This window comes from Montipora capricornis, chromosome 1 (genome assembly GCF_036669925.1).
Source record: "Montipora capricornis isolate CH-2021 chromosome 1, ASM3666992v2, whole genome shotgun sequence".
Lineage (NCBI taxonomy): Eukaryota > Metazoa > Cnidaria > Anthozoa > Scleractinia > Acroporidae > Montipora > Montipora capricornis.
Window position 1 is genome coordinate 34,457,477 of NC_090883.1, and position 15,000 is coordinate 34,472,476.

Genomic DNA, 15,000 nt, shown 5'->3' on the forward strand with positions numbered 1-15,000 from the left:
GATGGTGCAGAGTATGACGTAACCATGGCAACACTTTTGTCTCCAGTCCCTTTTGGTTATAAATAAAGTTTCTCAATTTCCTCTCAAATCAAGCAAGACAGACAGTCCTGCTCAAAACACACATAGAGTCCATGTTGCTGTAGATCTCCTAATCAACTCATTGAGTGTGAATGATGTTTGGTTGAGACAAAAAGCGGAAACACTAGTTCCCCACAACCTTGATCTGGAGACAAAACGGTTGCCATGGCAACGGTACAATGGGTGTCAATTTATGTGCTCACTGATAAACATTATCAGTGCCAAGTTTGAAGAGAACTGCGGCAATATTTCCAAGGATATTTTAGATTTTGTGTTACCCTTGGAACCACTGATGACGTCATCAGTTTAAACACAAAAACCTTAATATCTCTCCAATGATATGAGATATTTTCAAAATGAGAACACCATGTTTCCTTTCTTCAGAAGATCTTTCAAATAGGCCTTAGTTATTTTTTGTTTCATAGGCACTTTAAGTGCTCTTGAAAACGTGTACGTGTGTACTAATGTAAAAGAATAAAATTGTACAAAATTTAAAAGTATAAACTAATCAATCAATTGATAAACTCTCCCAAAATACAAACCACCACCGCACCACTAGCTCTTTAGGCACAATTTTTTAAACACTTTTTCATCCTCTAGTGAGTTTTAGAGAGGCTCTGCAATATTCTATGGTAGACTTGAAAAATGTTTTTTTGATCGTCAGTGGTAAAGCGGAAAGAAGCGGTTCCTATAGAGTAAAACTTCCGTGTTCAAATCCAATCCGCGCCCGGGGTATCTTTTTTGATTTCCTTGTTTTCTCTGCTTCCACAAGTCCTGGGGCACAGTGTCCAAAATTTACGATAATTGTGAATTGAAAGCAAGTTAACAATTCATGATAATCGCGAATTCATGGGTGAGAACGTTTTGAGCACAAATGGCCGCCATCTTTGTTTTAAACAGCGAGCGCGAACATGGGTGAGCGACGAAATTACCGAGTGGTTGGGGAGTGGAGGAGTTTCGGCGGGGAGAATTCACTATTTTTCTCCCGCCCCTCCACTCCCCACCTAATCGGTGGTTTTGTCGCTCTCCCCAGTTCGCGCTCGCTGTATAAAGTTGCAATGTTCACCCACAATAGACCAATTTCGATATATTAAAATTCAGTCCTAAACAAAAGACATCATCTCGAGGCTCTGGGGAATAAATATAAGGATGTGTATGCGTTTATTCCCCAGAGCCTCGTGATGATGTCTTTTTGTAGAAAGCCAATATCCATGTAACTTTGTTGAAACGTGAAAGATCTCTTTCGTAATTTCTAACCAATTTAAGCGTTTCTTGGCCATACCGCTCGAAGGTAACATCATAAATACTTTTGTCCTTTGGCCATTTCAATTTCAACAGGAAAAGAAAACAAACAGCGGTTACAAACATTTTCATTTTATACTTGACGTTTCGTATGTTGCAGCATACATCATCAGAAGTGACGGTTAAAAACTGTTACACAGAATTTTAAAAAACTAGAGCGAGGAACTGGTGACTAGTTAAAAAGTGTGATAACAAAATCGTAACTTCCGGTAGTCGATTCTTCCGGAAGAAATTAATAAAGAAAAAGCTTCTCACTACCAATGTTTTCATTGAGAGAGGGTTTTAAGTCACTGATTAATAGCGTTTCTTTAATTTTACATTGCATGTCGGACTTCCCAGTTGCGAGGATTTCAAAATGGTCCCATTTGATGTTATGACCGGTAGAAATTGTATGGTCTGCAACAGCAGAGGCGTAGCCGACTTGTGTAAGAGCTTTGAAATGCTCGGACTTCCTGTCATGCAATCTTCTTTTTGTTTTGCCGATGTAGAAGGAATCACAGTCCCAACAACTGGCTTTGTATACTATTTTTGATCTTTGAGAACGACTGAAACGATCTTTGTAGGGAAAAAAAGACTTAATCCTGCAAGTGTTTTGAAAAATAACCCTAAGATTGACACAGCCATAAAACTTACTAATACAAGATTTAACACGTCGAGTAAGAGCTTCACTTTGAAAGCCCAAAAAAGGCAAGACAAGAATGATATCTTTCTTAGGAACAGTGGTGGCAGGTTCAGCAGACCTGTTTTTTTGTCTGTTCAAAACATCATTAATGTTGTAACAAAGGACGCCTCTTGGGTAACCATTTTGAAGGAGAGTGTTCTTGAGATCGAAGAGAGTCGACTGTAACAAGGAAGAACTCGAGCAGATGCGTAAGCAGCGATAGGTGAGGGTGCGGATTAAATTTATTTTATACTTTCTAGGAGTGAAAGAGTCCCACTTGGTGTAGAGGCCAGTGAAAGTTGTTTTGCGATGTACTGTTGTTGTGAAATTGTTGAGATTGCGCTTAATGCGGACATCTAAAAATGGAATCTCCTGGTTTTCTTCAAGTTCCATTGTAAATTTGATGTTAGGATGTCTGGTGTTAAGAAAATGCAGAAAACTGGCCGCAGTGGCTTCACTGTCGAACAAAGAAAATGTGTCATCCACATATCTAAACCAAATGGAGGGACGAGAATCTACATTAGCCAACCATTTCTGTTCAAAGTCACACATGAAAATGTTAGCTAATACTGGGCCTAGCGGAGACCCCATTGCAACGCCATCGATTTGGTCGTAATAATGACCATCAAATACAAAGTGGCTTTTCTTCGTTGCAAACTCTTTTTAAGTCTTTTTTTCCCTACAAAGATCGTTTCAGTCGTTCTCAAAGATCAAAAATAGTATACAAAGCCAGTTGTTGGGACTGTGATTCCTTCTACATCGGCAAAACAAAAAGAAGATTGCATGACAGGAAGTCCGAGCATTTCAAAGCTCTTACACAAGTCGGCTACGCCTCTGCTGTTGCAGACCATACAATTTCTACCGGTCATAAACATCAAATGGGACCCATTTTGAAAATCCTCGCAACTGGGAAGTCCGACATGCAATGTAAAATTAAAGAAACGCTATTAATCAGTGACTTAAAACCCTCTCTCAATGAAAACATTGGTAGTGAGAAGCTTTTTCTTTATTAATTTCTTCCGGAAGAATCGACTACCGGAAGTTACGATTTTGTTATCACACTTTTTAACTAGTCACCAGTTCCTCGCTCTAGTTTTTTAAAATTCTGTGTAAACAGTTTTTAACCGTCACTTCTGATGATGTATGCTGCAACATACGAAACGTCAAGTATAAAATGAAAATGTTTTGTAACCGCTGTTTGTTTTCTTTTCCTGTTGAAATTGAAATGGCCAAAGGACAAAAGTATTTATGATGTTACCTTCGAGCGGTATGGCCAAGAAACGCTTAAATTGGTTAGAAATTACGAAAGAGATCTTTCACGTTTCAACAAAGTTACATTGGATATTGGCAGACTACAAAAAGGCAAGTAGTTTCGATTCTTCCCCAAGTTCCTTGATTCACGCTCAGTAGACGCGAATTTCATGATACGAAAGCCTGTCGCCGATTCAAGGAGGACTTGTTATCGTTTCGAAATTAAGCAGAAGACAATTCTACGCCGCAAACATATGATGTCTGTAAAGACAATGCCATCTCTGGTCCACCCTGAAGACTGTTTTGTCTCCACTGGGATTTTAAGCCAACCATCCGCTCCCCTCGATTAAAGAAGCAAAAACCGTCGAAGGATTAAAGATCGGCGGTGTTGTCTCAAAACTTGAACGGAAATTCAATAATTTGAAGCGCAGATATGGTATAGGGTATCCCCAGTTTTCGAATTTGAGCTATGACAGTGTGATCTTCAATTATTCCGCATCGGGCTTTGACAGAGGCTGAAAAAATGGTTTTGGCAGGGGCCTTGCGTTTCTGTCTCCCACCGAAAGCTGTTGACGGAGTAAGCGGAAAATGCGCTTTTGAACATGCTCTAACCGTGATCTTATTGGTTTTGGGGTTCCTTCATTAACAAGTGAGGACCAAGACCGATATGAAATGTTCAACTCAAAAATGCTTCTTACAGTTACATCTACTCTTATGATTAGTCTACACAAAAGCGGAATTCTAAGTAAGGAAGAATGGATGGCTCTTAATGATTTGCGCAATGATACTTCTATTATTATTACTAAACCTGACAAAGGAAATGGTGTTGTAATTTTTTGGGGGGGGGGGGGTTTTTCACCAGACATGATTTACCGCAGCAAAAAAATGAAACAGTTTGAGTTCCCGTGGAACGAAATTTAAGTTGTTGTCACACAAACCCAACCAGTCTAGGGAGAACAGTCCCTTGATTTCCTATCTTCGTAACCTCAAGCGAGATTGTCAAATTGATGAAGCTACATTTAGAAAAATCCTTCCTTGTGGATCTATCTGCTGGTTTTCTTTATGGTCTTCCTAAAGTCCACAAAACTGGTTGCCCCTTTCGCCCGATTGTCCCTCCTCAGTTCCACATACAACTATCATCTTGCCTCTTTTTTCTTGTTGATGTCCTTAACCGATCTCCACCAACCAATTCACTATCATGGACGCCTTCTCTTTTGTGTATTGGGCGAAGACTCATCAACACAACAATGAAATAATGTGCTCTTTTGACGTGTGTTCCTTATTCACGAACGTTCCACCTTCGACGAAGACCAATAGAAATTTGTCTTTCCAAGTTTATACTCTCTTTCCTGACCCTCCCTGCCTTACCGCGACATGTCCTCAAAACCTTGCTCGAGTTTGCAACGAAGAAAAGCCACTTTGGTATTTGATGTCATTATTAAGACCAAATCGAATGGCGTTGCAAAGGTCGCCGCTAGAGCCCAGTATTATCTTAACATTTTCATGTGTGACTTTGCACAGAAATGGTTGGCTAATGTAATATTCTCGTCCCTCCATTTGGTTGAGATATGTGGATGCACACATTTTCTTTTTTTCGACAGTGAAGCCACTGCGGCCAGTTTTCTTGCATTTTCTTAACACCAGACATCCTACCATCAAATTTACAATGGAACTTGCAGAAAACCAGGAGATTCCCATTTTTAGAATGTCCGCATTAAGCCGCAATCTCAACAATTTCACAACAACAGTACATCGCAAAACAACTTTCATCACTGGCCTCTACACCAAGTGGGACTCTTTCACTCCTAGAACGTATAAAAATAATTTAATCCGCACCCTCACCTAATCGCTGCTTACGCATCTGCTCGAGTTCTTCCTTTGACAGTCGACTCTCTTCGATCGCACTAACCCCTCCTCCTTCAAAATGGTTTTTGACCCAAGAGGCGTTCCTTTGTTACAACATTAATGATGTTTTGAACAGAACAAAAAAACAGGTGCTGAACCTGCCACCACTGTTCCTAAGAAAGATATCATTCTTGTCTTGCCTTTTTTGGGCTTTCAAAGTGAAGCTCTTACTCGACGTGTTAAATCTTTGTATTAGTAAGTTTTATGGCTGTGTCAATCTTAGGGTTATTTTTCAAAACACTTGCAGGATTAAGTCTTTTTTTTCCCTACAAAGATCGTTTCAGTCGTTCTCAAAGATCAAAAATAGTATACAAAGCCAGTTGTTGGGACTGTGATTCCTTCTACATCGGCAAAACAAAAAGAAGATTGCATGACAGGAAGTCCGAGCATTTCAAAGCTCTTACACAAGTCGGCTACGCCTCTGCTGTTGCAGACCATACTATTTCTACCGGTCATAACATCAAATGGGACCATTTTGAAATCCTCGCAACTGGGAAAGTCCGACATGCAATGTAAAATTAAAGAAACGCTATTAATCAGTGACTTAAAACCCCCTCTCTAAATGAAAACATTGGTAGTGAGAAGCTTTTTCTTTATTAATTAATTTCTTTCCGGAAGAATCGACTACCGGAAGTTACGATTTTGTTATCACACTTTTTAACTAGTCACCAGTTCCTCGCTCTAGTTTTTTAAAATTCTGTGTAACAGTTTTAAACCGTCACTTCTGATGATGGATGCTGCAACATACGAAACGTCAAGTATAAAATGAAAATGTTTGTAACCGCTGTTTGTTTTCTTTTCCTGTTGAAATTGAAATGGCCAAAGGACAAAAGTATTATGATGTTACCTTCGAGCGGTATGGCCAAGAAACGCTTAAATTGGTTAGAAATTACGAAAGAGATCTTTCACGTTTCAACAAAGTTACATTGGATATTGGCTTTCTACAAAAATGCAAGTTGTTTCGATTCTTCCCCAAGTTCCATGATGTCTTTGTTTTGGACTGAATAAGTGGTCTATTTGCCTTAATTAAGTATTATCCTCCATTTTGATCACTCTGGTCCAGGACTTGTGGTAGCTAGCAAATAAAGAGAAAAAAAATAAAAGCAGCCCTTGAACAGGATTTGAACTCGGAGCACCCACTTTGATAGAACTGTTTTTATGCACTTAGCCATGAAAATCAAATGACTAGAAAAAGTGCCGATTATTTACCAGAACTATTTACTATATATATAAAATCATCGCTGAAGCTTGATTTTAAAATGGTTAGCTTTCTCTTGAAGTTTGGTAACCGACATTTTTCACTGTGTAAGCTTGGTTCTTAGCGGGTGTTAATACACGTTTACAGCGGCACTTTTAGAAGAAAAAAATATTGACATCCTTAAAAAATGACGTCCTCGCAGTTAGTGATGTGGTAGTCTAGCGGTTAAGTGAAGGGGTTATTATTTACACGTTCCCAGGTCCTGCGAGTCCAGACGTTAGGATTCGGATTTTAAAAGAAATATGTTCATTTGCCATGATCCCTATCAAGCTTATAGTGTCAAAATGAACGATAATACTTCACTTGAAAGAAATTGGCAATTAAGAATAATCCTGCAATTGAGGGAGAGACATGGTTGAACGAGGAAAGGAAAAAAAACACATTTATAATTTAAACAGAACAAAGGAGAGAAATTAGGACATTTAAAACATAGAACACGTACACAGAAGCAATACAGCTAATGTAAACTGTCCTTGTACGTGAAAAAGGTTGGTTCAGCCAGTAGCCTGCGGACAGGCTCCCGCTTGGGTTTAGGGCGAGTTAGCCGAGTGTAGTCTAGGGCGAGTGGGATGAGGCGAGAGCGGTCTGGTGATGAGGGAGTGTCTCACTCGCTTCGCTCGCGGATTCACGCTTCGCTCGCCGAATTTTTTTCGCTCTCGCTGGGAGCCTGTTCGCAGGCTATTCAGCCAGTCGAAATACAATGCATCACTAAATAACCAAATCTGCGTTCTATAACAAAGGAGCATTGATTAGATCCGTTATCTTTGTTTCTACGCGAAACTCTTGGGTCATCTCTGGTCAAGATAGGATAAGATAAGAAAAACTGTTTTTTTTTTTGTTATTTTTCTCGATTTTTCGATGAGGCGATCTCTGTTATTTAATTTCTCCTCGAAGGACCTTCCTTTTTATAATTAGTTCAACATCATTTCTAGATTCTTTTGTTTTAAAAACAATTGCTTTGTTAGAAATGGTATTGCAAGACTCTAAGGGTAATGAAATAGGTTTTAAGTGTCGATAGCGTGTCGTAGTGAACTAATGACACTTAACTTATCAGCAGAAATTGGCGCGCTACACTCGTGATTTATTACTCACTTATCGTGATGTTGCAGGAGCGTCGTTTAGCGCCAATCATTTTGGAGTCGTTGGAAATTTGGAGGTGTGGGGGATGGACGATGGAAGAGGTGGGGGGGGGGGGGGGTGCAGAAAAGTCATCTGTGAAAGTTAACAAAAAGAAAAAGAACTGAGAGGTTTGACGAATTAAATTCTCTCCGTTCTTGAGATACAAAGGGAATTGTGACACCCGAAAATGACCCGTAAAGTTTCGGAACTTTCGGGAAACGGCCCCCCAGGCCTTTCACATGGCGCTATGCATATTCTGGTGTTCCAGTATTTGCAGAGCGCAATCTCCTCTTCAGTCTTCAAGTCTGACAAGAGATTGCAAAACCACGGTCAAGTGTACAATATGGAAAACTGAGGCTTCTCTCCAATCTTTCTTTCTAGATAAGTGACTGTTTGACTCCCATTTACTCCGCAGTTAACCGGTCGAATAATTCTCCCTAGCTCAACCAAATTTGCCACCATTGTGTTGCGCCCGTTAACCGACCCTCTTCCCCCCCCCCCCCCGAACTCTCCCCTCATCGACCTTTACCAAATGAGATAAGCAGCTTTACTCTGATCGAACCCAGTGAAAGATTGTTACTCAATCCTACCTGTCATTGATATAAGGTAAAAGCTTGAACGGCTCTCAGCGTAGACTCAGAAGACCCAAGTTGCGCAGGAACTAAAATTAACAACCCGGTGAATAACAAGTAACTCCTTAAAGAAACAGATGATGAAGATCGTGATATTGTTGTTTGCGTATCTCGTTTTTGAATCCCGAGGCAACGGATTGGGCGGTATGTGTATCGTTTCATACTTTTTGTCTCTTGTTTTCATGTGGCTACCTACAACAACGCTAGAGCTTTTATTCATCAACCAATTTTCTCTCCTATTCGACCGCCAGAAAATGACTGAGGCTAACAACCTGGAACAACCTAGAACCTAGAACAAATTATCATAAAAACCCACAACAAAGTTTAACTTCCCTACATTGCTGGACCTACTTGTAAAAGGCGTTGCTCGATATTAAAGTTAACTTGAATAAGTGCGCCTTTTTTTCCCTCCAAATTAGTTATAAGCTCGTGCTTTAGTATTTTACATTCATTTGCAAGGTATTTTATAGAGAACAGCATGATGCGAGTGAATATCATGTTTCCTAGCAGCTTAGGAATTGGAGGGAAAATGGCTTGAGGCGCAGTCATGCTGTGCAATGGAATTAGGCAGATAGAGAGAGCTCCTTCGCAAAACGCCCATGCTGCAGCACGCAAGCAATGTAACAAGAGTCAGGTTTTCGTGTGTGTGCGTAGAATTTGCCCGAACTGCGGAATACTGTTTCTAAAAGACCTCGCAAAACACTCCTCCCAGTCTTCAGGAACTGAGATGTTCTGACAGGTTTGATAATGTCAGTACTGCAGGAATGCATTGTGCGATTATTAACGGTTTGCCATTTGTTTGACGGACACCTTATCCAAGGATTCATTAAAACAATTTTACAGAAGTACAAGACTTGGACGTTAAACATTTGCCAAACCACGGTGACTCCAAGTCGTGTATTTATTGTACTCCTATCAAAGAGACATACGCAAAATTTGTTTTCCTTGTTCTCTGTATAAATTTAACTACGTAACTCGTTGTTATCGTTTTCGACAGGCTGTCCATACGAGAGACCATCTGTCAATTGCCTGTCTCTTTCTGAGGGATTGTTTTTTGCCGGCCAATCTTCGGAATGCTACGATGATGAGGGTTGTGGGAAGTCTCTCAAGTGCTGTCAGCAAGGCTGCGATAGAAAATGTGTTGCTCCTATCCATTACAGAACATGTAAGTTCTTCTGGTTAAGTTAAGAAGGTTGCACATTTTGTCCGTGTTATACAGACTGTATTTGGCGCATTTGCGGGTTCAGTTAGTTGGAAAAGGAAAAGTACTTATGCGATGACTAGAGCCATTTAGTATGAACTTCGCCTTTAAAGCCAGGGATTCATATAATTAAAGCGGCATTGTCACGCTATTTTCAGTCAAACTTCAAAACACTTAACGTCCTTGCATCAATGAAACCCGAAAAATAATGCTGTACTTTTGTTGCCAATAACCACTGAAGTGCAGTGAAGATATTTTTTGTTGTTTGAAGCCAAGGATGGAACGGATAAAAATGGATCGAAACTTGAACAAACTGGCCAGCTTTTTTCAAGTTTGGAGACAGTGTCTTCAGAAAGACACCAAAAATTAAATAAGAACACCTCTTTGTGCCATGAATATATTTCATATCTTGTCACTGGGTTGTCAGGAATGCCGTACGTGTGAACTAAAGTACTTATTTTGATTTTTATCCGTTTTTGACCTAAAAACAGCAAATGTGGCATAACCGTGAAACGGGAACGTCAACGAAAACGTCACTTCAAAATGCAACTTAGCGCTATTGCAAGTATCTCGCGATTATTCCGTCTTGTTCATATTGTACACTACGGGCGAACTATCCGTAACTGAGTGGGTGCGAACGGTTTTAAAGCAAAAAATAGAAAATGAATGGTTTATTGTTATATGCACTCGCCAAAACATAAAATTGGGTGATTTCACGTTGACGTTTTGTGAAGTACGGCAAGACATGCACTGAGATTCGTGCTGCACGTGCAGCAAGAGTATTTTTTCCCTTTTTAACCAATCATATTCTTGCTTTGTGGCGTTGTCGTTGCCGTATCCGTCGTCTTTGCTTAAATCTTCCTTCCGTCTTCTTTGTACAATCACCCACGCGCGCGCTAAATAACTTCAGAACGAAAGTAGCTAATGGTTAGAATTTGTGGTGCTGCGTCGTTGCGAATTTGAAACACGAAAATTAGGAAGTATTAACTGACAATATAAAAGTAAATTGCCCCGAGCCTAAGGAGATCGAAAAGCTGGCATTTTTAGCGTTGGCACTTCGTCGCAACCAAGACGTGAGACGTGAGTGATTTTTATAACGTTTTGTCAGGAGCTCATCAAGCGGACCCTCTATCTCCACTTAAAGTACACTCAGCAAAATTACTGAATTCTGATTGACCGAGAGGAGTACAAATGAATTCCAAATTGTACTCTCCAGGAGTACCAATTCGTTTTCTTTCCGAAGTTTGCACGAAGTTTTCCGAAAACCATAAAGCACCCGAAGACTTCCGAACTTTTTTCCGAAGTTGACCCGAAGACGTCCGAATATTCCCGAAGTGGACCGGAAGACGTCCGGATATTTCCGAAGTTGACACGAAGCATTTAGAAGGCGTCCGAGGTTCAACCGAAGTCTTTCGATTATTTCCGACGTTGGACCGAAGAGCTTCAAAGGTTTCTGAAGTAAACACGAACCGATCGGAGGAGATACATACAAAGCCCATCACGTTCTGATTGGTTGATCGTAATTTTGTTGAGTATACTATAAATAAAAATCGCACGACCTTCTCGTACAATTCGTGATTAATAGGTACTCGTGGTTTTCAAAGTTTTCAAATTGCCTAAAGGCTCGTGCAAAATCACTCGTAACCATTAAGCACGAATTGTACTCGAGGTCGTGCGATTTCCTATACTAATTCCTTGAGTCAACCCGTTCCCAAGTAAATTTGTTTATAGAAACAGATTTTTCCCGCCAAAATTATCATGTCACTGAGATCAATAGCTTTGTTTTGATTGGCTTTTAAGACAACAGTGCGCATGCTGAATCTCCCAAGAGAGGAATTCTATAAATAAATCTGATCTACTCGGGAAAAGGTTGATTCCTTGGCCAAGTATGGGATATAGAGGGTCACCTTGATAAGCTCCTGGTTTTGTGAAGTAATATTATACTGGTCTGAGCCAAATGAGTTTACAGCGTCCCGCTTTTAGCTCTTGCTTTTATCTCTTGCTTAATTTCCCTTGTGAGGCACTTGATATGTTATTTCTTCATTTCTTTTCAGGGTGTAAAGCACCACTTGATCTCGGAATCCTGTTTGAAAACCACGAAGATGTTTGGCCACGAGTGAGGAAAATGATCAAAGACATCACTAAAAACACGTCCATCTCGAAAACTGGCACTCACATCTCCTTAGGCACGATTGGCGAGAGATGCAAAATACTGTTGAATTTCACCGACACGCTGAAAGGCCACAAAATGAACAGGAAGAATATTTTTAGCTTGGTTAACGACATTGGACCTCAAAAACGGAACGGATCGCTTCTTACGGGACTGCAGATGGCCAAAAACATGTTTAAAGAGGCCAACGGGGGACGGTCGGATGCCATTAAGGTGCGTTACGAAGCTTGCAGTGAGGAAATTAAGACATCAATGCGGTGAGAAATAATCCGCATCCGAGAACGCAACAGTAAAAGGGCCTTATGTTTCCCAGTTGACAAATTTTCACGAGCGCCCCTTTCTAATGTATATTGCAGCAACAAGATAATCTTTGACTCAAGCAGACCACGACGATCCGGCATTAAAAAGCTAATATTTTTGTGCTCTTTTTCAGGTTCTTCTTGTCATAACAAATGCCAATTTTGACCAAGAAGAGGGTTCTCTGATGGAAGCAACTGTCCAGGAATTGAAAGACTCCGGCGTACTAATGGAAAGTGTTGCGATTTACATGGACGATCGTCTGAATTTGCCCAACCTAATGGCAATCGCTTCAAGTGACATCTACGTTTGGCCGGGTGTTGATACCGAGATGCTAGCGAGCTTGAAAACACTGGGGAAAAAACCATGCGACTTGTAAAATAATCCACTAAAACAACAACTTTTATTGATTCTCCAAACTTGAAATAATCCGACAGGTCTTGTAATTTACTTACCTCGCGCCCAACTTGAATCGGTCTGAAAAATAACTTTTTATTGGCCTTGCACAATCTGCCAGCTCCTGTTAACTTAAAAGTGTTAATATCTATCCTCTTGTCGAAACAAAAGGTATCTCAGTGATTGGCGTGTTTTTTTCTGGTAGTAGAAAAAACCAAAAAAAACTTGATCTGTGCAGGAATCCGACCAGTAATGCGCTCGTCGCGAGTTACTGGACGTCAAACATGCATATTGCCTTCCATATCATGAAATCACGCGATATAAAGGATACAAAATGCTAGAAAATAAGTTAAAGCACTTACTTCAATAATCTTCATACCTAAAGAATGAAAAGGTAGACGTTAGCCACGATGGGAGCCTTTGCAAACATAGCTAGCCGGAGAGGAAAAACTAAAGTTATGCTGATCCGAATGATGATTATAAAATAGTGAAAGTCACAACTCTGATTATAATTAACTACGATGAATTGACGAAGGGGGTCGTTTCTAAAGAAAAACTGTGGTGCTGCGTCGGTGGGGAAGTAGTATACAAAAATTTGGTTTTATCAACGGAGTTGATAATGTAAATTGGCCACCGTACAGAGATTCTAAAAGCTCTGTACGAATCTCTGTTAGAATCTCTGTACGGTGGCCAATTTACATTATTAACTCCGTTGATGAAACTAAATTTTTGTATACGATGAATTGACGTTGATTTAAGTTTCTTGCCCCAACTTAACCACACTTTTGAAAACCTCTTGAATTTTGCTTGGAAAATCATTACATTTACTCGATAATGTTTCCTCACCACATATGACTTTGGCAAGGTCTTCTGCTAACATCACCAGGTCTTTAAACATTTTCGATGTCAGAACGTTCTCCTTCCTGCCCGAAATTTGAACCAACTCGTTGATGTCGATGTTTTCTTTCGAACCAACGCCCACCACATAGATGCCGACGCCTTTGTCCAGTAAGGGTTTCGATGCCTCACTCAATGGCGTGAAACTACCTTGTTCAGTTGTTTGTTTCCCAGCGGTTAACAGGATAATAATCTGAAAGAAATACATACATTTATTTCGTTCACCAGTCCTTTCACAGGACACAAATGAGCCCTACAAAATGACTTGCTCCCATCTGACGGAGTGGCTTCATAGCTCAGTTGGTAGAGAGAATTGCACCGGCATCGCAAAGACTGCTTCTTCAGGTTTGTAACACCAAATCGGCTGATTCTATGTTGTACCCAGTTTCTCATATAATGGCACTGAAATGAAGGGCCCACACAAGGGCCCAGAAAAAGTCTGACGAAGGTGGAAGTAATGATCTCCGGGTTAGATCATCGTTGCTCTACCGATTCGACTACAAATTCAAACTGGAACAAGACGTGGGAATGTCCTATTTTACTTTAACGGCAACGAACACGTACAAGTGCAAAAAAAAAAAGGGAAACGTTTTTTTCAAACGTTGGCCGCGCACACTTATATTCACAACGTTCTCGAAAGAAATAGATTCACGATGTTGCAATCCAAGATTCCTATGAGATTCAGGAATTCACTCGTTTTAATTAAGAATCAACAAACCTTCAAGATATCATCATGGCCGTCTCTCATTCTCGCATCGTGAGTAAAAAGTCGACTATTCGCCAACTTAAGCGCCTTGTCAATGAAACGAGGGCCTCCCGTTGGCTTTAAATCATTGATCAGATCTTTCACATTGTCAGACGAGAGATTACTCCCTTGTAATGAGTTGAAGTCCATCGCTACATTCGCGTCTGCGCCATAGGTTATTACGCCAACTCTTCTACCAGCAGGACCCACATTGAAAAAATCCACCAAAGCGTTGGCGAAGTTTAAAACCTTGGATAAAAAAGATTCACGTTAATCTCTCTTGGAAATGAAAGTTAGAAAAATCATCGCAGTTAGAGTAAGCAACTTGAGGTGGCTGGAACCAGTTTAACCACTTTTAAGAGACCTTCTTATTAGAAGAGTTATTACTACTATACTGTAACACGTGACAGCAATGTTATGGTACCATTTGAAACACCAAAATGAGTCCACTATTATCATGTAGTAGTAAGTTACCATGGCAACATGAACGCTCTCGAAAACACCCTATGTTTCGTCTTTACTTGCTTATATCTCAAAAATGAACTCGGTGAGCCCCATTTTTATTGTAGAGTAATAATTATCATTCTGATGGGAGTCAATTCAGAGCCAACTTAAACTTTTCGGAAATCTCAGCAGATTAGGCTTTGACTCCCAGGAGTGACCAATACTTTATTTTTTCTCACAATTTCAATGAAATGTCAGTCAGAAAGGTATTGAGAATGACGATTATTATCAGCTTAAGAGGTGTGATCTTGATGTAACACCAAATTCTCATGACTACCCAACAAAGAACTCTTGGCAGTAGTTGGGAGAATGAACGTTTCGATCGTAGGCGAAAGGGATTCGAAATCATGATTCGAAACCATGATTCGGTCGAGTTTCCGAGATCTCGGTGACCGGAATGGAAAATTTCCCTATGAACTTTAAGTAGCCCAGTTACCGGGAAAGACGGTTCACGGTTTTGATTGGCTTTTACAACAGTGGGCGTGCTAAATCTCCCAAGGAAGGCGTTTAATAAATGAATCTATTCGGGAAAGGGTTGACTGCAAGGCTAAGTATGGGAGATAGAGGTTCATCTTCATGATCTC

At 40.3% G+C, this 15,000-nt stretch overlaps 2 protein-coding genes across 2 annotated transcripts in view; one reads left to right on the top strand and one right to left on the bottom strand.

Annotated features, from left to right (window-relative positions):
* Window positions 1-8,186: 8,186 nt before the first annotated feature.
* Window positions 8,187-12,770, top strand: LOC138053126 (uncharacterized). Its single transcript, XM_068899802.1, has 4 exons — window positions 8,187-8,350; window positions 9,204-9,371; window positions 11,462-11,790; window positions 12,011-12,770. The coding sequence occupies exons 1-4, from the start codon at window positions 8,284-8,286 to the stop codon at window positions 12,251-12,253; spliced, it is 807 nt and encodes a 268-aa protein (XP_068755903.1). The 5' UTR covers window positions 8,187-8,283; the 3' UTR covers window positions 12,254-12,770.
* The window catches only part of LOC138040119 (matrilin-3-like), a 10,415-nt gene continuing 7,930 nt past the window's right edge, over window positions 12,516-15,000 (bottom strand). The window contains exons 3-5 of the mRNA XM_068885904.1: window positions 13,886-14,161; window positions 13,117-13,360; window positions 12,516-12,649 (exon numbers count right to left, since the gene is read on the bottom strand). Coding sequence (XP_068742005.1) covers window positions 12,582-12,649; window positions 13,117-13,360; window positions 13,886-14,161 — 588 coding nt within the window. The 3' untranslated portion in view covers window positions 12,516-12,581. The remainder of the gene's footprint in view (window positions 12,650-13,116; window positions 13,361-13,885; window positions 14,162-15,000) is intronic.